Below are 27,138 nucleotides of genomic sequence, written 5' to 3'. Positions count from 1 at the left end.
ACACTTTGGAAGGATGTCAAGGTTTTGGACAGGGTGCAGAGGAGATTTACTAGAATGATCCCAGGGATGAGTGACTTCAGTTATGTGGAGAGACTAGAAAAGCTGGCACAGTTCTGCTTAGAGCAGAAAAGGTTAAGGGAAGATTTAATAGAGGTATTCAAAATTATGACGGGTTTTGATAGAGTAAATAAGGAGAAACTGTTTCCACTGGCAGGTGGGTCAATAACCGGAGGACACAGATTTAAGATAATTGGCAAAAGAGCCAGAGGGGAGATGAGAATTTGTTTTATGCAGAGAGTTGTTATGACCTGGAATGCACTGCCTGAAAGGGTGATGGAAGCAGATTCAATAGTAACTTTCAAAAGGGAATTGAATATATCCTCGAAAAGGAAAAATTTTCAAGGCTATGGGGAAAGTGCGGTGGACTGGGAGTAACTGGATAGCTCTTTCAACGAGTTGGCATAGGCATGATGGGCGGAATGGGTGAGTCATTGCCATCCCAAATCGCACAGTGGCACAGCACCTTACCTGAGTTAATCCGGACGCTTTCAGCAGTTCCTGAGGAGAGCGGCTGTCGAAGTAAAAGAGGTTGGGGGGCCGCGCCCCCAGGATCCGCGAATACACTTTGTTTCGGACCTGTGTGCACAAGCAAAAGAAACAAAATCAGTCAGACAGGAACTTTGCGAGCAGCTCTTTACTGAATCTGTAAAAAAACTGCCATCTTAGCAAATGGTGACCGCCAGCCTCTCAAAACCCAGGCTGGCTGATGTGGGAAACAGTCACTTCGAACTGGTGCAGTGAGACGTTTCCCAACACTTATTTCTGTGTTCACACACTGCACTACACATTCCCGCTAACAACCCATTTCTTCCCAACACATCCTCCCATGATGCTTGTTCCCGGAATCACATCCATTACAGGGAGCAGGCTGATAACATGGGCATCCCTTGACGTCTCCCTGCAATGTCTATTTTTCAAACATAGGTAGAAGACAGCATATAAGAGGGAGAGAAGCTACTTTGGAGGAGGAGCCCTCAATGTCCATCCTCTTGGTCAGCCTTGGCTCAGCAGTAGCACTCTCATCACTGCCTCAGAAAGTTGTGGGTTCAAGTCCCACTCCATGAGACTTAAGCATACAATTTAGGCTGACTCTTCAGTGCAGTACCAGGGGAGTGCTGCACTGTCTGAAGTGTGGGTCTGTTGGATGAGACATTAAACCGAGGCCCCATCTGCCCTCTCAGGTGAACGTAAAAGATTCCACAGCACTATTCGAAGAAGAGCAGGACAGCTCCCCACCGTGTCCTGGCCAATATTTGTCCCTCAACCAACATTACTAGAACAGATTATTTGGTTATTTGTCTATTTGCTGTTTGTGGGACAGTGCACAAATTGGTTGCTGCCTTTCTCTACAATACAACAGTAACTTCAAAAGAACTTAGTTGGCTGTGAAGCGCTTTGGGACATCCTTATGTTGTGGAAAGGTGCTGTATAAGTTTGTTTTTTCTTTCTCTTACATCTTTTGAGGGGGGGGTCCTAAGAAATCCAATAACCGAGAATATGGAGGCGAGAGAGAGAATGGCAAACCAGGAGGCCTGGTCCCAGCCCAGAGCTTACGTCCAACTTTTCATTGTCATCCTTTCTCATCCTATTCACTCACTCGCACAATGCAACTGGGTGGTGAAGGGCAATTTCCTGGCAGTAATGTGACCAGGTTGCTCCTAAGGTCACATCATATGTTTAGTCCTCATCTTTGTGAGAGATGGAAAATGGGCAACAGTCCTGCAGGACAGATATCTGCCTATTTTTTTTGATCTATCGCGCCCTTTATGACCTGTTTATGGGACATAAAACAGGCAACTGGCCATCTTAAAAACTATATGAAATGAAATGATGACAGAAATTTCTTATTTGTACAGGATTTTTTTTGAAGTTGGAGTTAAGGTATAACGTTGGAAGCAGAAAAAGATGAAATCTACATCCATCTTGTCCTTAGCTAAAATTTTCTTGACACCAGACTGGGTTGGATTTGGAGACGATAAAAATGTTCTAGCCCACAAAGACTCCTGCTGACAGGGGACTTTCATCCCAACAATCTAGTCTTAGTTATGGGGTACAGTAGGACTAGTAATCCAGACGCGGTACTAATCATCCAGAGAACGTGAGTTCAAATCCCACCATGGCAGTTTGAGAAATTCAATTCAGTTTTAAAAATTTGGAAATACAAAGTTAGCATCAGTGACAATGAAGCTGTTGGATTGTTGTAAAAACCCAGTGTTCTTTAGAGAAGGAAACCTGCTATCCTTACCCGGTCTGGCCTAAATGCATCTCCAGTCCCACACCAACATGGTTAACTCTTAACTGCTTTTCTGAAGTGGCCTAGCAAGCCACTCATTTGTTTCAAACTGCTTTACACAGCAGTTCAAGAAGTCAGCCCACTACCAGCTTATCAGGGCAACTAGGGATGGGCAATAAATGCCAGCCTTGCTAGCAATGCCCACATCCCAAGAACAATTTTTTTTTAAAGTTCCAAACCAAATCCTAATTATAATAAAGAACCTATTAAAAATAGCAAATACCATACCTTCTTTTTGAAGTTGACAAAGTAGTTTGATTGGTCGATGAAGAACAACTCCAAAGCAGATCTCCTCAAGTTATAGCGTCTGAGATGCACTTCTCGGAGGTGAGACAGGGGACGCTTGAAATCGTACCCAATTCCTGAAAATAAAACAACGATTTAGTTATCTTGTTCCCTTTTTCTCCCCTCCTCTCCTAAAGGCCGTGACTCAGTTGGCGCGCAGCCCTAATACCTTGCCCAATTGGCCATTTTTCATTTTTTGAGAGCTTGGAGAGTAACTGTTGGCACACTATTGCACTGTGGGGGCATCACATCTGAGCCCCGACCAATCATCACTTGTCATCCGCCCATGCACATTTCGCTGGCTGATCAGAAGCAGGAACCCTGGCTGAATTCTCTCCTCACCCTCAAATGTAAAAACCCAGTGTTGGTTGAGGGATAAATGTTGGCCAGGACGACGACGACAATGACAACAACAACAACTTGCATTTATATAGTGCCTTTAACGTAGCAAAACGTCCCAAGGCACTTCGCAGGAGTGTTGTCAAATAAAATCAAACACAGGCCAGCTTGCAGATGACCATCAAGGCTAGGCATGATGTCACATGACCTTTGCAAAAGATCAACGCATGACCTTTATATCTTAATGTCAGCCATGGTAGCACTCTCACCTCTGATGTCGGGAGGTTGTGGGTTCAAGTCCCAGTCCAGAGACTTGAGCACATAATGAAGGCTGACACTCCAGTGCAGTACTGGATGAGACATTAAACAGAAGCCCAGCCTGCCCTCTCAAGTGGATGTAAAATATTCCAGGGCCCAATTTTGAAAAAGAGCGGGGGAGTTCTCTCTGGTGTTCTCCCACCTATCACCCTCCATAAAGTTCAGCTCATCCAAAATTCTGCTATCCGTATCCCAACTCGCACCAAGTCCCATTCATCCATCACTCCTGTGCTCACTGACCTGCAATGTTTCAAATTTAAAATTCTTATCTTTGTGTTAAATCCCTCTGTGGCCTCGCCCCTCCCTATCTCTGTAACCTCCTCCAGCCCTACAACCCTCTAGTATCTCTTTATGTGGTTTGATTTTATTTGACAACACTCCTGCGAAGTGCCTTGGGACGTTTTGCTACGTTAAAGGCACTATATAAATGCAAGTTGTTGTTGTTGTCGTTGTCGTCGTCGTCCTGGCCAACATTTATCCCTCAACCAACACCTAAAACAGATTATCTGGTCATTATCACATTGTTGTTTGTGATGCCTTGGCTGCCGTGTTTCCCTACATTACAACAGTGACTACACTTCAAAAGTATTTAATTGGCTGTGAAGCACTTTGGGATGTCTTGAGGTTGTGAAAGGCGCTATGTAAATGCAAGTCCTTCCTTTCTTTTAATAGGAAGCTGAGTTGAACGTGGCATCAGAAACAGGGCAGGGACCTAGAGTTTGCAATTTTTTAGTCTGTCCCTAGTCCTCATGGACTAGGATAAATAAGATTCATGGACTGGATAAATAAGTCTTCTGAATTTAGGGTAAATCCAGTAATTACCCCAAAAAATGAATTCCAAATTGGGGTTAAACACCATAAAACCCAGAAACTCCTGTGACTCCATACTGAAGTACTGGTGTGGTGCTCAAGGCTGCTTTTCATTTGCAGAGAACTTCATCATCTGTCTGTACTGATAGGCAGTACCGAATCTTGCTCTCTAGATTCGGGAATTGTGTATTTGGATTGGAAAATTGCAAATGTCACTCCATTATTTAAGAAGGGGAGGGGGGTGGAGAAGCTAAGAATCTATAGACCTGTCAGTTGGACAAACATGAACTGATCAGGGAGAGCCAGTATGAATTTGTAAAGGGCAAGTCATATCTAACGAACCTAATTGAATTTTTTGAGGAGGTATCTGATATGGTAGATAAGGGCGTGTCTATGGATGTCATTTATAGGGACTTCCAGAAAGCATTCAATAAGGTTCCACATAAGAGACTGTTAACAAAAATGAGAGCATGTGGAATTGGAGGCAACCTGTTGATGTGGGTAGGGAATTGGTTAGAAGGTAGGAGATAGAGAGTAGGGATAATGGGTATGTACTCAAATTGGCAGGATGTGACTAGTGATGTCTCCCAGGGATCTGTACTAGGGCCTCAACTTTTCACTACATTTGTAATGACTTAGATGAAGGAATAGAGAGCCATGTATCCAAGTTTGCTGACGACACCAAGTTAGGTGGCGCAGTAAATAGCGCCGATGGGAGCAGAAAGTTGCAAAGGGACATTGATAGATTAAGTGAGTGGGCAAAACTGTGGCAGATGGAGTTCAATGTGAGGATGTGTGATGTCATCCACTACGGACCCCAGAAAGATTTCTGGTGAGTATTTTCTAAAAGGCGAGAAGCTAGGAACTGTGGAGGAGCAGAGAGATTTAGGGGTCCAAGTACAGAAATCACTAAAAGCTAGTGGACAGGCACAAAAAATAATTTAAAAGGCTAATGGAATGTTGGCCTTTATCTCCAGGGGGCTGGAATACAAAAGGGTGGAAGTTATGTTAAAGTTATATACAGAGCTCTGGTTAGACCCCAACTCGGGTATTGCATTCAGTTCTGGGCACCGCACCTCAGCAAGGATGTTTTGGCTTTGGAGGGGGTGCAGTGCAGATTCACCAGAATGATACCAGGACGAAAAGGGTTAAATTATGAATACAGGCTGCATAACCTAGGCTTGTATTCCCTTGAGAATAGCAGATTAAGGGGTGATCTAATTGAGGTGTTTAAGATTATTAAAGGAGTTGATAGGGTGGATAGAGAGAAACTATTCCCTCTGGTGTGGGAGACCAGAACAAGGATGCATAACCTTAAAATTAGAGCTACGCCGTTCAGGGGTGATGTCAGGAAGCACTTCTTCACACAAAGGGTAGTGGAAATCTGGAACTCTATCCCCCCAAAAAAAGCTATTGAGTCTAGGTCAATTGAAAATTTCAAAACTGAGATTGATAGATTTTTGTTAGGCACTGGAATTAAGCGTTACGGAACCAAGACGGGTAGATGGAATTAAGATACAGATCAGCTATGATCTAATTGAATAGCGGAACAGGCTCGAGGGGTTGAACAGCCTACTTCTGTTTCTAGGTTCCAGTTGCGGAGAAGTTATTGGAATCTATCATCAGAGACAGAGTGACTAAGCACTTGGACAAGTATGAGCTAATCAAAGAGAGTTAGCATGGATTTGTGAAAGGTAGGTCATGTCTGACTAATCTAGTTGCATTTTTTGAGGTGGTCACTAACATGTTGGAGGCGAAGCGTCTATAGATTTGTCTATATGAACTTCCAGAAGACATTTGATGAGGTTCCACACAAGAGATCATTGGCAAAAATGAGAGCACGTGAAATTGGAGGTAACCTTGTAACATGGGTTGGTAATTGGTTGGGAGGTAGGAGACAAAGAGTAAGGATAAATGGAACGGTTGATAGCGAGGAGGAAAGCTGTAGACTGCAGGAAGACATCAATGGACTGGTCAGATGGGCAGAAAAATAGCAAATGGAGTTCAATCTGGAGAAGTTTGAGGTAATGCATTTGGGGAGAGCAAACAAGGCAAGGGAATACACAATAAATGGGAGGATACTGAGAGGTGTAGAGGAAGTGAAGGACCTTGGAGTGCATGTCCACAGATCCCTGAAGATAGCAGGACAGGTAGATAAGGTGGTTAAGAAGGCATATGGAATGCTTTCCTTTATTAGCCGAGGCATAGAATATAAAAGCAGAGATGTTATGCTGGAACTGTATAAAACACTAGTTAAGCCACAGCTTGAGTACTGCACACAGTTCTGGTCACCACATTACAGGAAGGATGCAATTGCACTAGAGAGGGTGTAGAGGATATTTACGAGGATGTTGCCAGGACTGGAGAATTTTAGCTATGTTGACAGATTGGATAGGCTGGGGTTGTTTTCCTTGGAACAGAGGAGGCTGAGGGGTGATTTGATTGAGGTGTACAAAATTATGAGGGGCCTAGAGTGAATAGGAAGGACCTATTTCCCTTAGCAGAGAGGTCAGTAACCAGGGGGCATAGATTTAAAGTGATTGGTAGAAGGATTGGAGTGGAAATGAGGAAAAATGTTTTCACCCAGAGGGTGGTGGAGTTCTGGAACTCACTGCCTGAGAGGGTGGTAGAGGCAGAAACCCTCAACTCATTTAAAAACTATCTGGATGTGCACTTGAAGAGCCGTGACCTGCAGGGCTACGGACCAAATGTGGGAAAGTGGAATTAGGCTGGGTGGCTCTTTTCTCAGCCGGCGCGGACACGATGGGCCGAATGGCTTCCTTCTGTGCCGTAAATTTTCTACGATACTATGATTCTATTCTGATTGTCGGGATGTGACAAGTGGTGTTCCCCAGGTATCTGTACTGGAACCTCAGCGTTTCACCACATATTTTAATGACTTCGATGAAGGAATACAGAGTTGCATATGCAAATTTGCAGATGACACTAAATTGGGAGGCACATTACATTATGTGATGGGAGCAGGAAGTCATAAACGGACATAGACAGATTAAATGAGTGGGCAAAACTCTGGCAGGTGCAGTTCAATGTGGGAAAGTGTGAAGTCCACTTTAGGTCAAAGAAAGATAGACCAGAGTATTTTCTTAATTGTGAGAGAATAGGAACTGTGGAAGAGGAAAGGGATTTAGGTGTCCATGTACACAAATCACTAAAAGCTAGTGCACAGGTACAAAAAGTAATAAAAAGGCTAATGGATGTTGGCCTTTATCTTAAGGGGCTGGAATACAAAGGGATGTTTCAGTTGTGCAGAGCCTTGGTCAGACCCCATCTAGAGTACTGTGTTCCGTTTTGGGCACTGCACCTCAGGATGGATATGTTGGCCTTGGAGGGTGAACAGCGCAATTTTGCCAGAATGATACAAGGGGTTAAAGGGTTAAATTATGAGGACAAGTTGCATAAACTTGGCTTGTATTCCCTGAGTTAAGACGGTTGAGAGGTGATCTAATTGAGGTGTTTAAAATGATAAAGGGATTCGAAAGGATAGGTACAGAGAAACTATTTCCTCTGATGGGGGAATCCAGAACAACGGGGCACAATCTTAAAATTAGAGTTAGGCCATTCAGGAAATCAGGAAGCACTTTTTCACCCAAAGGGTATTGGAAACCTGGAACTCTCTTCCCAAAAGGCTGTGGATGTTTGGGGTCAATTGATACTTTCAAGATTGAGATCGATAGATTATTGTTGGATAAGGGTATCAAGGGATATGGAGTAAAGGTAGGTAAATGGGGTTGAGATACAGATCAGCCATGATCTAATTGAATGACAGAACAGGCTCGAGGGGCTATTCCTGTTCCGATGTCAACCTGCCTCTTTCTTGAAGCTTGGTTCAGGCGCAGCACTCCCTCAGTACTGCACTGAAGTGCTAGCCTGGACTATTTGTTCAAGTCTCTGGAGTGGGACTGACACAAAGGACAATTCACTACTTATTGAAATAGCAACCATGCAAGCAAAGGAGTTTCAGGAACCTCACCCTCCTCTGTCTCCTCTTTTTCAGTGCTGCCATCATAGAAATAGATGTGCTGTGTGGTGACCTCCAGGCGTCCAGGGATCACTGCGACGATGGTGATCAGCTCACATTCCTCAGAGATCACCAACTTCTCCTTCTGACTGGGTTCCTCAGGTTCAACTCTACAAAAAAAAAAATTGTTAGAGGAACAATAGTTAGTAAAAGAATCCATTTTGTCAATAAAGGAATCCATTTTATATTAAAGCCTAAAGTTAAACGTTTGCAGAACTGCACATAGGTCACAAACAGCCTGATGTTGAGGTCGAGTTACACATCAATTACATTTAGGTCTGGATTTTACAACTGTTTTTGCAAGCCTAGAAACAAACTAATCTGTAATTGTAACATGATAGTGCTTTCTATACCTAATCACCAGCAGTTTTTGCTGGCCTTCTGGAAGATGGACATCATAAAGAAAGCCTTGGGTGATAGATGTTTAACATAGAAACATAGAAAATAGGAGCAGGAGTAGGCCATTCGGCCCTTTGAGCCTGCTCTGCCATTCAATATGATCATGGCTGATCCTCTATCTTAATACCATATTCCCGCTCTCTCCCCATTACCCTCGATGCCTTTTGTGTCTAGAAATCTGTCTAGCTCCTTCTTAAATATATTCAGTGACTTGGCCTCCACAACCTTCTGTGGTAGAGAATTCCACAGGTTCACCACCCACTGAGTGAAGAAATTTCTCCTCATCTCAGTCCAAAATGTCCTACCCCGTATCCTGAGACTGTGACCCCTCGTTCTGGACCCCCCAGCCAGGGGAAACATCCTCCCTGCATCCAGTCTTCGACAGCACCTCCCAAACCCACGACCTCTACCACCTAGAAGGACAAGGGCATCGAGGGTAATGAGGAACAGAGAAAGCTGCGGGTGCACATACACAAATCTTTGAAGGTGGTAGGACAAGTTGAGAAGGCCATTAAAAAAGCATAAGGGATCTTTGGCTTTATTAATAGGGGCATAGAGTACAAAAGCAAGGAAGTTATGCTAAACCTTTATAAAACACTGGTAGGCCCCAGCTGGAGTACTGTGTTCAATTTTGGGCACCACACTTAAGGAAGGATGTCAAGGCCTTAGAGAGGGTGCAGAAGTGATTTACTAGAATGGTGCCAGGGATGAGGGACTTCAGTTATGCGGAGAGACTGGAGAAGCTGGGGTTGTTCTCCTTAGAACAGAGAAGGTTAAGGGGAGATTTGATAGAGGTGTTCAAAATCTTGAATGGTTTTGTAAGGAATCTTACAACACCAGGTTATAGTCCAACAGTTTTATTTGAAAATCACAAGCTTTCGGAGGCTTTCTCCTTCGTCAGGTGACGAAGAAGAAAGCCTCCGAAAGCTTGTGATTTTCAAATAAAACTGTTAGACTATAACCTGGTGTTGTAAGATTCCTTACATTTGTCCACCCCAGTCCATCACCGGCATCTCCACATCTTGAATGGTTTTGACAGAGTAAATAAGGGGAAACTGTTTCCAGTGGCAGACGGATCAGTAACCAGAGGACACAGATTTAAGGTGATCAGCAAAAGAGCCAGAGGCGACATGAGGAAACATTTTTTTTACTCAGTGAGTGGCAATGGTCTGGAATGCACTGCCTGAAAGGGTGGTGGAAGCAGATTCAATAGTAACTTTCAAAAACGAATTGGATAAATACTTGAAGGGAAAAAAATTATAGGGCTATAGGGAAAGAGCAAGGGAATGGGACTAATTGGATAGCTCGTTCAAAGAGCTGGCACAGGCACGATGGGCTGAGTGGCCTCCTCCTGTGCTGTACCTGCTATGATACTCTGAGAAACAAAAGTTTTTCCAATCTCAAGTCTCGCTTCAGCAAGTCATGTCTTCTAGTTCTGTGCTCACAGTTCAAATTAAATAATGAGAATTCAAAAGCCACCAAGAACATCTCCTGAATATGTTAAACTTTGATAGAGCACCCTGTGGCATAACCTCTTAGCACAGTGGCTTGGTGTGGTTCATAGGGCAGACACTTGATTGGGTTCTGGCACTGTGGCTGAAGCCCCTTTAAACACTAGCTGTCTCCTTGACCAAACACTTACTGGTTATTGAGGAAAATGAGGTCTTCGTCGCCAAGCTGATCATCTCCCAACTCGCTCACTTTTGCCTCCTTTGCCACTGCCAGCGGCAGAGAGTCTGGTGGGCTTCTCATATGATCAGTACCTACGGGGAACCAAATAGAATCAGTCAGTTTGGGATCTACTCCGCTGCTGTGTGCTGTCCAGTGCATCTGATAAAACACCAACATCTTTTTTTCATTCATTCTCAGGATGTGGGTGTCTCTGGAGAAGGTGGTGGGCCACCTCTTTGAACCACTGCAGTCCATATGGTGAAGGTGCTTCCACTATGCTGTTAGAAATCTTTGTAGCGGTTTGATACAATGAGTGGCTTGCTAGGCCACTTCAGAGGGCTATATGGAGTCAACCACATTGGTGTTGAACCGGAATCACAAGACCAGGTAAGGATGGCAGGTTTCCTTTCGCTAAATGATATTAGTGAACCTGTTGCATTTTTAAGACAATCCGACAGCTTCATGATCTCGGTGATTCTCTCCTCTTTGCTTTTGTGGATAGTCTAGAGGGTTAGCATGAAGGGGATTACATTACAACAGTGACTACACTTCAAAAGTACTTCATTGGCTGTAAAACTTTTTGGGATGTCCTGAGGTCATGAAAGGCGCTATATAGATGCAAATTCTTTCTTTCTTTACTGCTAGCCTAAAAAGAAAGCATAGGTTTTGTTTACCAAGGTTATCCCGCAAGGCGCTGGCTTCTGCATGCTTGTCGAAGTTGTAGTTTGGAACCAGTTTGAGCCTCATCCTTGAGTACGTCTCTACACTTGATAGTTTCCATTTCATTTCGGGGGGATTGCTATAGAGTAATGAGAAATTGTGTTAGTTGTGTGTTAGGAGTCACCTGTATACATATAGTCTTGAAAGAAATAGTGGGAAAATCGGGAATGGCGCGAGTCAGAAGTGCTGACCTCAATGTCCAATTTTGCAACCTGTGCTACTGTCGATTGATACTCCCTGTCATACTGAAGTTTTGCAATTTTGGGGTATAGGAGTTATTCACTCTTGAGGACTGAGTCAGACGGTTGTGGGTTCAAGCCCCACCACAGAGACTTGAGCATATAATCCAGGCTGACACTCCAGTGCTAATTGAGGGAGTATTGCACTGTCGGAGGTGTAGTCTTCCGGATGAGATGTTAAACAGAGGCCACGTTTGACCCCTCAGGTACACATTAAAGATCCCACGGCACTATTCAAAGATGAGCAGGGAGCTCTCCCAGTATCCTGGCCAATATTTATTCGTCAACCAACACCTAAAACAGATTATTTGGTCTTTTATCTTATTGCTGTTTGTGGGACCTTGCTGTACGCAAATTGGCTGCTGCGTTTCCTACATTACAACATGATGTGGAGATGCCGGTGATGGACTGGGGTGGACAAATGTAAGGAATCTTACAACACCAAGTTATAGTCCAACAAATTTATTTTAAAATCACAAGCTTTCGGAGATTATCCCCTTCGTCAGATGAATGAGTGAAAAGGTTCTCAAATCGCATATCTTATACTAGGCTGGGACAGCATCACACCAATCAAAAGGTGTCGTTGTTATTCAAACAGGCCAATCACGGAGAACAGCACGTCCCAGTACACTGGATATACATTGTGTCAATTACACAGACAGGCAGAAAGAAACCCAAAATGGCAGAGAGAGAGAGAGAGAGAGAGACACCTACAGACGCTGAAAGACGCCCTCGTAAGAACGGGATATGACGCTCGACTCATCGATCGACAGTTCCGACGGGCCACAGCGAAGAATCGCATAGACCTCCTCAGAAGACAAACACGGGACGCAACCAACAGAGTACCCTTCGTCGTCCAGTACTTCCCTGGAGCGGAGAAACTACACCATGTTCTCCGCAGCCTTCAACATGTCATCGATGACGACGAACACCTCGCTAAGGCCATCCCCACGCCTCCACTACTCTCCTTTAAACAGCCACCCAACCTCAAACAGACCATCGTTCGCAGCAAATTACCCAGCTTTCAGGAGAACAGCGTCCACGACACCACACAACCTTGCCACGGCAACCTCTGCAAGACATGCCAGATCATCGACACGGATACCACCATCACACGAGAGGACACCACCCACCAGGTACATGGTTCATACTCCTGTGACTCGGCCAACGTTGTCTACCTCATACGTTGCAGGAAAGGATGCCCCGGAGCATGGTACATTGGCGAGACCATGCAGACACTGCGACAACGGATGGACGGACACCGCGCAACAATCGCCAGTCAGGAGGGTTCCCTCCCAGTCGGGGAACACTTTAGCAGTCAAGGACATTCAGCCACCGACCTTCGGGTAAGCGTTCTCCAAGGCAGCCTTCGAGACACACGACAACGCAAAATCGTCGAGCAGAAGTTGATAGCCAAGTTCCGCACCCATGAGGACGGCCTCAACCGGGATCTTGGGTTCATGTCATGCTACACGTAACCCCACCAGCAAAAAGGGGGAAAAAAATTATGTTTTTTAATATTCTCTCTCTCTCTGCCATTTTGGGTTTCTTTCTGCCTGTCTGTGTAATTGACACAATGTATATCTAGTGTACTGGGACGTGCTGTTCTCCGTGACTGGCCTGTTTGAATAACAACGACACCTTTTGATTGGTGTGATGCTGTCCCAGCCTAGTATAAGATATGCGATTTGAGAACCTTTTCACTCATTCATCTGACGAAGGGGATAATCTCCGAAAGCTTGTGATTTTAAAATAAATTTGTTGGACTATAACCTGGTGTTGTAAGATTCCTTACATTTTTACATTACAACAGTAACTGCAGAAGAACTTTTTTGCCTGTGAAGCATTTTGGGATGTCCTGAGGTCATGAAAGATGCGATATAAACGCAAGATCTTTCTTTCTTTGAAGTACTGATGTGATTTCAGAGTTCAGATTAACCAAGAATGCTCGACAAGGCGAGAGAAGTTACTGCCAGAGGATGGAATCCATTCCCATTTCAGACACCAAGCATTAACACCAAGCACTCCCAGGTCACTTACATCAGGATTGCAATCAAGATAAAGCTCTCTCCACACACTGCACTAACAATGTGTGTCAACCCCAACCTCCTCCTGCACCAGTGTGACAATTTTCTATTTCTCACACCAACAATTCCATGACTGAGATTATCAATTTAGTGCCAGTTAGTGCTGAATTATCGACAGTATTGTACTGGAGCCCATGCCCACCTCAATCTGAGTTCAGACTGCCAAAACTCTGAAACAGGATCCGTAGAAACCGGCAAACACAGGAGGCTTTCATTCCATTAGTTAGGGCTGGAAAAGACTAGTATCCAACCCACTACACCACCAAGTCGGCAGTGTAGTGGTTATGTTACTGGGCCAGAACGTGAGTTTTAGAATGTGAATTCAGCTTAAAGAAAATCTGGAAATAACGCGGATACATTTTGGTAGGAAGCACAAGGAGAGGCAATATAAACTAGAGGGCACAACTCTAAAAGGGGTACAGGAACAGAGCCATCTGGGGGTTTATGTGCACAAATCGTTGATGGTGGCAGGGCAGGTTGAGAAAGCAGTTAAAAAACATACGGGATCTTGGGCTTTATAAATAGAGGCATAGAGTACAAAAGTATGGAAGTCATGATGAACCTTGAAAAAAACACTGGTTCGACCACAACTGGAGTATTGTGTCCCGTTCTGGGCACCGCACTTTGGGAAAGATGTGAAGGCCATAGAGAGGGTGCAGAATAGATTTACTAGAATGATTCCAGGGATGAGGGACTTTAGTTATATGGATAGACTGGAGAAGCTGGGGTTGTTCTCCTTGGAACAGAGACGCTTGCGAGGAGATTTGATAGAGGTATTCAAAATCATGAAGGGTCTAGACAGAGTAGATAAAGAGAAACTGTTCCCATTAGCAGAAGGATCAAGAACCAGAGGGCATAGATTTAAGGTGATTGACAAAAGAACCAAAGGTGACATGAGGAAAAACTTTATTTCACAGCGAGTGGTTATGATCTTAAATGCACTGCCCAAGGGGGTGATGGAGGCAGATTCAATCATGGCCTTCAAAAGGGAACTGGATAAGTACTTAAAAAGAAAAAAATTGCAGGGCTATGAGGAAAGGGTGGGGGATTGGGACTAGCTGGATTGCTTTTGCATAGAGCTGGCGCGGACTCGATGGGCTGAATGGCCTCCTTCCGTGCTGTAACCTTTCTATGATTCTAAAAAGCTAATATTAGTAAAAGTGACCACGAAGTTGTCAGATTGTTGTCAAAACCCAACTCGTTCACTAATGTCCAGGTTCCTCCAAATTCAATTCTGAATTCTCATTTAAAAAAAGAATTGCCACCTACCGTTCTGCCCAGGCCCCACGTGGGCAAGTCAAGAGACGCCTCAACGATCTCCACTGCCGGAGTACAGCGCTGTGGTGACTGTTAATCTGTTTGAGGATGTTGCTGTATCGAGCGTTCTCGAACCGCACGCGCTTCATGAATGGCTCCAGCATCAACTCCTAGTGGGGGAGGGGAGGGGAGGGGAGGGGAGGGGAAGCGAATAGATCAGAGAGTGAGTCTTAGACCGTCTTCTTCCATAATCACAAGTTCATTTTTAGCAACAGGAGCAGACCATTAAGCCCATCCCTTTCTCATAAATTTCAAACACACCTAGCTGGCTTCTCACCATATTCTTCCCCCTCCAAAAACATTCATATACATAGATTGTCAAGTCAAGCGTGTTAGTCTAGGTGTTGTAATCATTCAATAGCTGAGTGAAGGATATTGTGCAAGTCCATTATGGAACCAGTCAGCCCTTGCCGATGGGTGCAGCCTGCAATTATGTGGCTTACATCTTCTAAGTGGCCTCAGCCCCAAAGGGAGGAGTCACGAAGACCCCACTTATAGTCATTTGCAGCACATCTGATCATTCCCCATCCGAAGTAATTGAGCTTTACCCATAGGTAGCGTGGAAACTCATAACCAGGGGGTTGGTCTGTTGGATCTGTCAATAAAAAGGCATTGGCTATGTTTGGAGCTTGTTCTTGCCACCTAGCCACCATCTGGAGATGACATCTAGGTTCCTTAGAGGAGCTGTCCAAATAGGTGCCTTGAGCTAAGCTGCTAACCCATTTACACAGTCTACTTCAAAGGACTTCCCTTCTTACTTCTATCTCCTTAAGGTTTAACTTGTGTTCCTTGGGATTTGAATCTATGTGTATGATGAAATACCGAATTGGATTGATTTTATTAATCTGTTTCCTAATCTTGAACTGCATTGCGACAAAAGGTTACTTTTTGCTTGCTTTGAGTTTTAAATTTGATCGGTGCCCCTTCCACTGGACTAAGCATTCACCTCCTCCACCACTGAAGCACTGTGGCTGCAGTATGTGCGATCTACAGGATGCACTACAGCAACTCACCAAGCCTACTGTGACAGCATCTCCCAGCCCCATGATATCTAGCACCAAGAAGAACAAAGCAGTAAGATCATGAGAACAACTGCCACACGAGGTTCCCCAAAAAGGCACATACCTTTCTGACTTAGACATATATTGCTGTTCCTTCAACAGCGCTGAGTCAAAATCTTGATATTCGCTACCTAACACTATTGTGGGAGCACCATCATCACAAGGACTGCCGCAGTTCAAGGAGAAGGTCCACCACCACCTCCTCAGGGCAACTAGGGATGGGCAATAAATGCGTCCTTGCCAGTGTCGCCCATATCCCAAGAACAAACACCAAAAGTCACACAAAACATTTTTCAAGAGAAGAGCCAATGGCTCAGACCAGACAATTCGGCTGTGAGAACTCCACAAGGTCTGAAGGGTGAACTGTTTAATTGAGTGGAGCCATTAGATTTAATCACAAACATAGGAATTACTAGACGAAAAAAGACCACCATGCAATAGTTCGCCTTCCACCATCCTGATAGCCGCATGATACAATGATAATGGAGTTGTTGACTAATCATAGCAATCAATCGCTATCAATTAGTCTACAAAAGACCCAGAAATGACACGAGGAAAACTCCCAGTGGTGGAGAGCTTTGGGAACCATAGGTCCAAAGTCACCTAATCCTCGCAAGCATGCTACGCTTACTACATGTCATGTCTCAAATTGTTTTCCAAAAAGTTATTTTCTGAAAGAAGTTTATCTAATTTGAATTTGAATTAATCAATACTTTCATTCAGGAGATTAAATGGGTGGGATAGAGTTCATGATAGGTTAGTGTGTACAGGGTATGTGGGAGGAGATTAATGGTGGTGGACAGTTAAACAACTAAGGGGAGGAGGAGGCTCTGTAAACATCCGCATCCTCAATGATGGCAGAGTCCAGCACGTGAGTGCAAGAGACAAGGCTGAAGCGTTTGCAACCATCTTCAGCCAGAAGTGCTGAGTAGGTGATTCAAATTCATCCTCCTCCTGTCATCCCCACCATCACAGAAGCCAGTCTTCAGCCAATTCGATTCACTCCACGTTATATCAAGAAACGGCTGAGTGCACTGGATACAGCAAAGGCTATGGGCCCCAACAACATCCCGGCTGTAGTGCTGAAGATTTGTGCTCCAGAACTAGCTGCGCCTCCAGCCAAACTGTTCCAGTACAGCTACAACACTGGCATCTATCCGACAATGTGGAAAATTGCCCAGGGTATGTCCTGTCCACAAAAAGCAGGACAAATCCAATCCGGCCAATTACCACCCCATCAGTCTACTCTCAATCATCAGCAAAGTAATGGAAGGTGTCATCGACAGTGTTATCAAGCGGCACTTACTCACCAATAACCTGCTCACCGATGCTCAGTTTGGGTTCCGCCAGGACCACTCGGCTCCAGACCTCATTACAGCCTTGGTCCAAACATGGACAAAAGAGCTGAATTCCAGAGGTGAGGTGAGAGTGACTGCCCTTGACATTGAGGCAGCATTTGACCGAGTGTGGCACCAAGGAGCCCTAGTAAAATTGAAGTCAATGGGAATCAGGGGTAAACTCTCCAGTGGCTGGAGTCATACCTAGCACAAAGGAAGATGGCGGTGGTTGTTGGAGGCCAATCATCTCAGCCCCAGGACATTGCTGCAGGAGCTCCTCAGGGCAGTGTCCTAGGCCCAACCATCTTCAGCTGCTTCATCAATGACATTCCCTCCATCATAAGGTCAAAAATGGGGATATTTGCTGATGATTGCACAGTGTTCAGTTCCATTCGCAACCCCTCAGATAATGAAGCAGTCCATGCCCACATGCAGCAAGACCTGGACACCATCCAGGCTTGGGCTGATAAGTGGCAAGTAACATTTGCGCCAGACAAGGGCCAGGCAATGACCATCTTCAACAAGAGAGAATCTAACCACCTCCCCTTGACATTCAACGGCATTACCATCGCCGAAACCCCCATCAACATCCTGGGGGTCACCAATGACCAGAAACTTAACTGGACCAGCCACATAAATACTGTGGCTACAAGAACAGGTCAGAGGTTGGGTATCCTTAGGCGAGTGACTCACCTCCTGACTCCCCAAAGCCTTTCCACCATCTACAAGGCACAAGTCAGGATTGTGATGGAATACTCTCCACTTGCCTGGATGAGTGCAGCTCCAACAACACTCAAGAAGCTCGACATCATCCAGGATAAAGCAGCCCGCTTGATTGGCACCCCATCCACCACCCTAAACATTCACTCCCTCCACCACCGGCGCACAGTGGCTGCAGTGTGTACCATCTACAGGATGCACTGCAGCAATTCGCCAAGGCTTCTTCGACAGCACCTCCCAAACCCGCGACCTCTACCACCTAGAAGGACAAAGGCAGGAGGCACATGGGAACAACACCACCTGCACGTCCCCCTCCAAGTCACACACCATCCCGACTTGGAAATATATCGCCGTTCCTTCATTGTCGCTGGGTCAAAATCCTGGAACTCCCTACCTAATAGCACCGTGGGAGAACCTTCACCGCGCGGACTGCAGCGGTTCAAGAAGGTGGCTCACCACCATCTTCTCAAGGGCAATTAGGGATAGGCAAATGCTGGCCTTGCCAGCAACGCCCACATCCCATGAACGAATAATAAAAAAAATGGGTGGGTGGAGTGGATAATAGGGGAGCGTGTACAGGAGCTGTGGGAGGAGATTAAATGGGTGGGTGGAGTTGATGCTAGGGGAGCGTGTACAGGGGCTGTGGGAGGGGATTAAATGGGTGGGTGGAGTTGATGCTAGGGGAGCGTGTACAGGGGCTGTGGGAGGGGATTAAATGAGTGGGCGGAATCGATGATAGGGTAGCGAGTACAGGGGCTGTGGGAGGAGATTAAATGGGCGGGTAGATTATACGGGGGCTGTGGAAGGAGTGTGCTTAATGGGTCAAATGGCCACTTCAATGCTTTCCAAGTGTATCAGTCACCTGGAACTTGGAACGGCTCTCCCCACGCTCATGCTCCCGACGTAGCGAACTGCTCATTAGCGAGTCATAACAGGAATTCCAGAAGCTGGACATCTGATTATGGCTTTTGGCAAATGTGTCCGACTCGTACTGAGTCATGGCTTTCAGGACCTGCAAAAACATACAAAGGTACATCCACTGAAAGCAAACACGCCATATAAAACACATTAATTAGAACATGGTAAGGTACGGTCAGGCAAGGTCGGGGAACATGGTGTGGTCAGATCGGAGATCATGGCTCTAGAACTAGGGGGCATAGTCTCAGGATAAGGGGTTGGCCATTTAAGACTGAGATGAGAAGGAATTTCTTCACTCAGAGGGTTCTGAATATTTGAAATTCTCTACCCCAGAGTGCTGCGGATGCTCAGTTGTCGAGTATATTTAACGCTGAGATCAATACATTTTTAGACTCTAGGTGAATCAGGGGATATGGGGATTGGACGGGAAAGTGAAGTTGAGGTCGAAGATCAGTCATGATCTTATTGAATGGCGGAACAGGCTTGAGGGGCCGTATGCCCTACTCCTGCTCCTACTTTGTATGTTCTTATGTGGTCAGGTCAGGAACATGGTCAGGTCAGGGAAGACAGGCTTGAAAAGATAAGATACGATAAGGTTGGATTAGGATAAGATAGGGTGGAATAAGATAAGTCTAGGAGACAACGCCAGCACAGGAAGATCAAGCGCGCAGGGTGACACCAGTGAAGACAGAGTGGGGGATGTGACTCCATGGCTTGGCGAAGGGGAAGCTGAGGAGAGGAAATACTCGGAGATACAAGAGGATTGAGTCAGAGGGGAGATAACAGGGTAGGCATAGGGACCAAGTGGGGATGGACATCCCAGGACAGAAACAAAGACCAAGAAGGGGAGAAGGCATCAGGCCAGATAGGAGGACAAGTGGGCAAGGAGACACCAGGGTAGACATGAGGATGAGTGGGTTAGGAAGCATGAGGGCAGACAGGAGGACTGAGTGATGGAAGAGATCCCAGGACAGATTGGTGGCCTGAGCTGGGAATATAATTTCAGGACAGAATGATATTGGGTCTAAAAAGGTTAAGTTATAAGGACAGGTTGCATAAACTAGGCTTGTATTCCCTTGAATAGGGAATCAGTAGGATAGACAAGAGGAGTGAGTGGGGAGGAGATGCCTGAACAGACATGAGGAATGAGCAGAAGAGAAGGAGAAGGGAGAACAATTTGAGAGGTGGCACCTGGACAGATTTATTTTTGAAAAATTAAGAAACCTAGATGAAGTGTCAAGATTCATACATGCAGGGTACCACCAAGTACGAGAAGAGACGAAATAAATCAAGAAGAATTGTTTAGTTGACACCAAGCTTGGGTTTTAAAAGCCTGAAAGCTGTAGAAGGGAGGACTGATGGACACGAGGAGTCACACAGTTTTGAAAAGATTGAGATTAAAAGCCAAGGACAATGAGGCTAGAGCTAACTGCACTTCTGTGTCAACCGTCCCAGATCGTCACGTATATAAAAATCACACAAATCATGAGAAATATGTAGACGTATCAAACTATGCCTGGATGCATAAATTACTCACGTGTCTTTCCATGAATAATCTCCATTCAGAGGTGATGCAGAAATGCTGGAAATCCTCGAAGAAAGTCGGGCTGCCATTGGTGGGTGGCAGGGATGGCAGCTGGTACTGGAGCTCAAGCAACTGATAACATTGGTCCATGAGAGTGCGGACGATGGGCACCAGGTACGAGAAGATCTCAGTCTTTCCCTTGATGGATCTGGTGAGGGGAACATCCAATTTGCCCAGCAAGAAGCAGGCCTCCTCCTTCCGTATCGGCATGGTCTGCAGCAGGCTATGAAGTTTGACACAGGCCATCGCGCACACCTGAGGACAGTTGAAGACCAGAGAATTGGATGCAGAGGCAACATCTTGAATAGACAAGACACTGAAAGCAAACAGGCAGGTGCAGCAAGCAATTAGGAAGGCAAACGGTATGTTGGCCTTCAATGCAAGAGGATTTCAGTACAGGAGCAAGGATGTCTTACTGCAGTTACACAGGGCCTTGGTGAGACCACACCTGGAGTATAGTGTGCAGTTTTGGTCTCCTTACCTAAGGAAGGATATACTTGCCATAGAGGGAGGGCAGCGAAGGTTCACCAGACTGATTCCTGGGATGGCAGGACTGTCGTATGAGGAGAGATTGGGTCGACTAGGCCTGTATTCACTCGAGTTTAGAAGAATGAGAGGGGATCTCATTGAAACATATAAAATTCTGAGAGGGCTAGACAGACTGGATGCAAGGAGGATGTTTCCCCTGGCTGTCGGGGGGGGTCTAGAACGAGGGGTCACAGTCTCAGGATACGGGGTAGGACATTTAGGACTGAGATCAGGAGAAATTTCTTCACTCAGAGGGTGGTGAACCTGTGGAATTCTCTACCACTGAAGGCAGTGGAGGCCAAGTCACTGAATATATTTAAGAAGGAGCTCGATAGATTTCTAGACACAAAAGGCATCAAGGGGTATTGGGGGAAGAGCGGGAATATGGTATTGAGATAGAGGATCAGCCATGATCATACTGAACGGCAGAGCAGGCTCGAAGGTCCGATTGGCCTATTCCTGCTCATATTTTCTATGTTTCTATGACATTGTTCCGTGTATGTAGAGATTTAATGGGCATCAGATAGATTCAGGGAGCTGACAATACATTTAAAACTAATACACTATGAGCAAGACGGCACTGTTAGGACAAAGGTCTTATGTAGCTAAAAGCTGGTTCTCATCAGTGGCTAAAGCTGGGCACACTCAGGCTTTCCTAAGTTGAATGGAGGCTGATCTTGTCCGATCAAGATAAGAAATGGCTAGGAGTGCCATGCTTAACTTATACTGGCTTGTGCCATTATTAAGGGAGCAGAAAGGTGTTTCTGCAGCCGCAGATGTGATTCCAGGATGGTATGTTCCTTGTTGGATTTATTAGTCACTATCTTATATTTATGACCCCTAGTTTTGGACTCCCCCACAAGTGGAAACATCTTCTCTACATCTGCCCTATCAAATTCCTTCATAATTTTGAAGACCTCTATCTGGTCACCCTTCAACCTTCTCTTTTCTGGAGAAAAAAGCCCCAGTCTGTTCAGTCTTTCCTGATAGTCATAGCTTCTCAGTTCTCGTATCATGCTTGCAAATATTTTTTGCCCTTTCTCCAGTACCTATACATCCTTTCTTAATATGAATGACGATCCGGATTCTTTCCCCTCAGTCTGGTTCAGTAAAAACTGAAGTCGAATACATTTTAAAGTTCAGCACAACTTTAATAGCAGGGTTCTTAGTCTGCAGCATTGATTTGGACTCCTGATAGAGTCCCTCTATGCTGGCAGAGCAAGAACAAAAACATACAGAAATCCACACGTTTTTATACAGATGAATAGGGTTGGAACATACTTAACGAGGGTCAACACCAATCATAAGCCGGGCACAGGTTGCCATGCGAGGTTACATTATTTCCGGCCAATCATAGATAATCATGTGCTGACCATGTTGCTGTTAGACATCAAAGGGGATACTTCCTCACCTTCCAACTTGGAATGTTCTTCCCTGTTCCTTCTGTTCCTTATCTCCCAACCTGGAATGTCTATCAACTTTGGCTAAGCTCGTTACCTATATTGATCTGCCATAAACATGGAGACATTCAGACCAGTCCTTGAATCACATCAAAGACTCTACATTGCTAAGACCATGCAAACCTGCTGACTACGCAAACATATGGCCCAGCAGGAGGCCAGGCCACCTGTACCAATCTCAGTTACTAACTAATTAACCCTTTCTAACCATTTTGCATTCTGCTTCTTTGCCACGTAGGCATTTTAATATTTTACCGAAAACTGACCACGTAGGGATTCTCATGGAGACTAAAACTGTGTACAGTACTCTAAATGTGGGCTAACCAAGGCTCTATACAAGTGAAGTAATGCATCTTGGGAACAACAACAACAACAACTTGCATTTATATAGTGCCTTTAATGTAGTAAAATGTCTTAAAGCGCTTCACAGAAGCGTTATCAATCAAAATTTGACGCCAAGCCATATAAGGAGATATTAGCACAGGTGACAAAAAAGCTTGGTCAAAGACGTAAGTTTTAAGGAGCGTCTTAAAGGAGGAGAGGTAGAGACGTGGAGAGGTTTAGGGAGAGAATTCCAGAGCTTAGGGCTTAGGCAGCTGAAGGCACGGCCACCAATGATGGAGCGATTAAAATCGGGGATGCGCAAGAATTGGAGGAACGCAGAGGTCTCATAGGGTTGTCGGGCTGGAGGAGGTTACAGAGATAGGGAGGGGAGAGGCCATTGAGGGATTTGAAAACAAGGGTGAGAATTTTAAAATCAAGGTGTTCCCAGACCGGGAGCCAATGTAGGTCAGCAAGCACAGGGGTGATGGGTGAACGGGACTTGGTGAGAGTTAGGATACCGGCAGCTGAGTTTTGGATGAGTTCAAGTTTATGGAGGGTGGAAGATGGGATGCCAGCCAGGAGAGCATTGGAATAGTCACGTCTAGAGGTAACAAAGACATGGATGAGGGTTTCAGCAGCAGATGAGCTGAGGCGGGGCGGACACAGGCGATGATACAGAGGTGGAAGTAGACGGTCTTGGTGATGATGCGGATATGCGGTTGGAATCTCATCTCAGGGTCAAATAGGATACCAAGGCATCGAACAAGAGAGGGTCTAACCACCTCCCCATGACATTCAACGGCATTACCGTCGCCAAATCCCCCACCATCAACATCCTGGGGGTCACCATTGACCAGAAACTTAACTGGACCAGCCATATAAATACTGTGGCTACAAGAGCAGGTCAGAGGCTGGGTATTCTGCGGCGAGTGACTCACCTCCTGACTCCCCAAAGCCTTTCCACCATCTACAAGGCAGAAGTCAGGAGTGTGATGGAATACTCTCCACTTGCCTGGATGAGTGCAGCTCCAACAACACTCAAGAAGCTTGACACCATCCAGGATAAAGCAGCCTGCTTGATTGGCACCCCATCCATCCACCACCCTAAACATTCACTCCCTTCACCACTGGCGCACTGTGGTTGCAGTGTGTACCATCCACAGGATGTACTGCAGCAACTCGTCAAGGCTTCGTCGACAGCACCTCCCAAACCCGCGACCTCTACCACCTAGAAGGACAAGAGCAGCAGCAACATGGGAACATCACCACCTGCACGTTCCCCTCCAAGTCACACATCATCCTGACTTGGAAATATATCGCCGTTCCTTCATCGTCGTTGGGTCAAAATCCTGGAACTCCCTTCCTAACAGCACTGTGGGAGAACCTTCACCACACGGACTGCAGCGGTTCAAGAAGGCGGCTCACCACCACCTTCTCAAGGGCAATTAGGGATGGGCAATAAATGCTGGCCTTGCCAGCAACGCCCACATCCCATGAACAAATTTTTTAAAAATAGAACAGTCTGGTTCAGCCTCAGGCAGTGGCCAGGGAGAGCACTGGAGTCGGTGGCTAGGGAACGGAGTTTGTAGCGGGGACCGAAGACTTTGGCTGCGGTCTTCCCAATATTTAGTTGGAGGGAATCTTTGCTCATCCAGTACTGGATTGAACGATAGAAAAGATACAGCACAGAAGGGGGCCATTTGGCCCATCGTGTCCGCGCCGGCTCAAAGAATAACCAGGTGCCCAGTCCAATCCCACCTTCCCGCACCCAGTCCGTAGCCCTGCAGTTTACAGCACTTTAGCTGCAGGTCCAGGTACTTTTTAAAAGAGTTGAGGGTCCCTGCCTCGACCACAAATTCGGGCAGTGAATTCCATACACCCACCACCCTCTGGGTAAAAAGGTTTTTCCTCATGTCCCCTCTAATCCTTCCGCCAATCAGCTTAAATCTATGTCCTCTAGTTCTTGAACTCTCCGCTAGGGGAAACAGGTACTTCCTGTCTACTCTCTCTGGGCCCCTCATAATTTTGTACACCTCAATCAAGTCTCCCCTCAGCCTCCTCTGCTCCAAGGAAAACAACCCCAGCCTATCCAATCTCTCCTTATAGCTGCAATTTTCAAGCCCTGGCAACATTCTTGTAAATCTTCTCTGCACTCTCTCCAGACCAATTATGTCCTTCCTGTAATGTGGTGACCAGAACTGCGCACAATACTCCAGCTGTGGCCTTACCAGCGTTTTATACAGTTCCATCATTACATCCCTGCTTTTGTATTCTATACCTCAGCTAATATCGGAGAGCATTCCGTATGCCTTCTTCACAACCTTATCTACCTGTACTGCCACCTTCAGGGACCTGTGCACGTGCACTTCAAGGTCTCTCACTTCCTCTACCCCTCTCAATATATTCCCGTTTACTGCGTATTCCCTTTTACTGTTTGCCCTCCCTAAGTGCATTACCTCATACATCTCCGGGCTGAACTCCATTTGCCACTTTTCCGCCCACTCCACCAATCCATTGGTATCTTCTTGGAGTCTACAGCTATCCTCTTCACTATCAACTACACGGCCAATTTTTGTTTCGTTTGTAAATTTGCCAATCATGCCCCCTACATTCAAGTCCAAATCATTAATATATACCGCAAACAGCAAGGGACCCAACACTGAGCCCTGTGGCACACCACTGGAAATGGATATCCATTCGCAAAGACATCCATCGACTTTTACCCTTTGTTTCCTGTCACTGAGCCAATTTTGGATCCAATTCGCCACATTTCCCTGTATCCCATGGGCTATTACCTTTCTGACCAGTCTGCCATGTGGGACCTTGTCAAATGCCTTACTAAAATCCATGTAGACAACATCCACTGCGCTACCCTCATCAATCCTCCTAGTCACTACCTCAAAGAATTCAATCAGATTTGTAAGGCATGACCTTCCCTGAACAAATCCATGCTGACTATCCCTGATTAAACCATGCCTTTCCAAGTGACAGTTTATCCTATCTCTCAGTATTGATTCTAATAGTTTGCCCACCATCGAGGTAAGACTGACAGGCCTATAATTGTTCGGCCTTTCCCTCGTACCCTTTTTAAACAATGGTACTACGTTTGCAGTCTTCCAGTCCTCCGGTACCTCCCCTGTATCTAGTGAGGATTGGAAAATGATCCTCAGAGCATCCGCTATTTCCTCCCTGGCTTCCTTCAATAGCTTGGGAAACAATCCATCCGGCCCTGGTGACTTATCAACTTTCAAGATTCCAGTCCCTCTAGTACTTCCTCTCTCGTTACGTTGGATCCAAAATTGGCTCAGTAACAGGAAACAAAGGGTAAAAGTCGATGGATGTCTTTGCGAATGGATATCCATTTCCAGTGGTGTGCCACAGGGCTCAGTGTTGGGTCCCTTGCTGTTTGCAGTATATATTAATGATTTGGACTTGAATGTAGGGGGCATGATTGGCAAATTTGCAACGGGATCTTGATAAATTGGGCCAGTGGGCCGATGAATGGCAGATGGAGTTTAATTTAGATAAATGTGAGGTGATGCATTTTGGGAGATCGAATCGGGCCAGGACCTACTCCGTTAATGGTAGGGCGTTGGGGAGAGTTATAGAACAAAGAGATCTAGGAGTACAGGTTCATAGCTCCTTGAAAGTGGAGTCACAGGTGGATAGGGTGGTGAAGAAGGCATTCAGCATGCTTGGTTTCATTGGTCAGAACATTGAATACAGGAGTTGGGATGTCTTGTTGAAGTTGTACAAGACATTAGTAAGGCCACACTTGGAATACTGTGTACAGTTCTGGTCACCCTATTATAGAAAGGTTATTATTAAACTAGAAAGAGTGCAGAAAAGATTTACTAGGATGCTACCGGGACTTGATGGTTTGACTTATAGGGAGAGGTTGGATAGACTGAGACTTTTTTCCCTGGAGAGTAGGAGGTTTAGGGGTGATCTTATAGAAGTCTATAAAATAATGAGGGGCATAGATAAGGTAGATAGTCAAAATCTTTTCCCAAAGGTAGAGGAGTCTATAACAAGGGGGCATAGATTTAAGGTGAGAGGGGAGAGATACAAAAGGGTCCAGAGGGGCAATTTTTTCACTCAAAGGGTGGTGAGTGTCTGGAACGAGCTGCCAGAGGCAGTAGTAGAGGCGGGTACAATTTTGTCTTTTAAAAAGCATTTGGACAGTTACATGGGTAAGATGGGTATAGAGGGATATGGGCCAAGTGCAGGCAATTGGGACTAGCTTAGTGGTGTAAACTGGGCGACATGGACATGTTGGGCCGAAGGGCCTGTTTCCATGTTGTAAACTTCTATGATTCTATGATTCTATTCTATGTTTACCTTATCCAATATTTCACACCTCTCCTCTTTAACTACTACGTCCGGATCATCCCTTTTCTTTGTGAATACGGAGACAAAATATTCATTTAAAACCCTACCCACATCCTCTGCTTCTACACACAAGTTACCCTAGTCATCCCTAATAGGTCCCACCTTTTCCTTAGCTATCCTCTTGTTCTTAATGTACTGATAAAACATCTTTGGGTTTTCTTTAATCTTACTAGCTAATATTTTTTCATGCCCTCTCTTTGCTTTCCTTATTTACATCATCCCTGTATTTTCTATAC

General features: G+C 45.4%; 1 protein-coding gene across 1 annotated transcript in view; it reads right to left on the bottom strand.

The window, feature by feature from the left end:
- nbeal2 (neurobeachin-like 2) overlaps nt 1-27,138 on the bottom strand; it is a 257,591-nt gene that overhangs the window by 40,015 nt on the left and 190,438 nt on the right. Inside the window, exons 31-38 of the mRNA XM_067978873.1 lie at nt 20,151-20,453; nt 18,558-18,707; nt 14,530-14,687; nt 10,889-11,013; nt 10,186-10,306; nt 8,097-8,254; nt 2,582-2,715; nt 529-636 (exon numbers count right to left, since the gene is read on the bottom strand). Coding sequence (XP_067834974.1) covers nt 529-636; nt 2,582-2,715; nt 8,097-8,254; nt 10,186-10,306; nt 10,889-11,013; nt 14,530-14,687; nt 18,558-18,707; nt 20,151-20,453 — 1,257 coding nt within the window. The remainder of the gene's footprint in view (nt 1-528; nt 637-2,581; nt 2,716-8,096; nt 8,255-10,185; nt 10,307-10,888; nt 11,014-14,529; nt 14,688-18,557; nt 18,708-20,150; nt 20,454-27,138) is intronic.

This window comes from Heptranchias perlo, chromosome 3 (assembly GCF_035084215.1).
Source record: "Heptranchias perlo isolate sHepPer1 chromosome 3, sHepPer1.hap1, whole genome shotgun sequence".
NCBI classification, from domain to species: Eukaryota; Metazoa; Chordata; class Chondrichthyes; order Hexanchiformes; family Hexanchidae; genus Heptranchias; species Heptranchias perlo.
The sequence above is the reverse complement of the archived record's forward strand: the minus strand, read 5'-3'. Positions and strand labels throughout refer to the sequence as shown.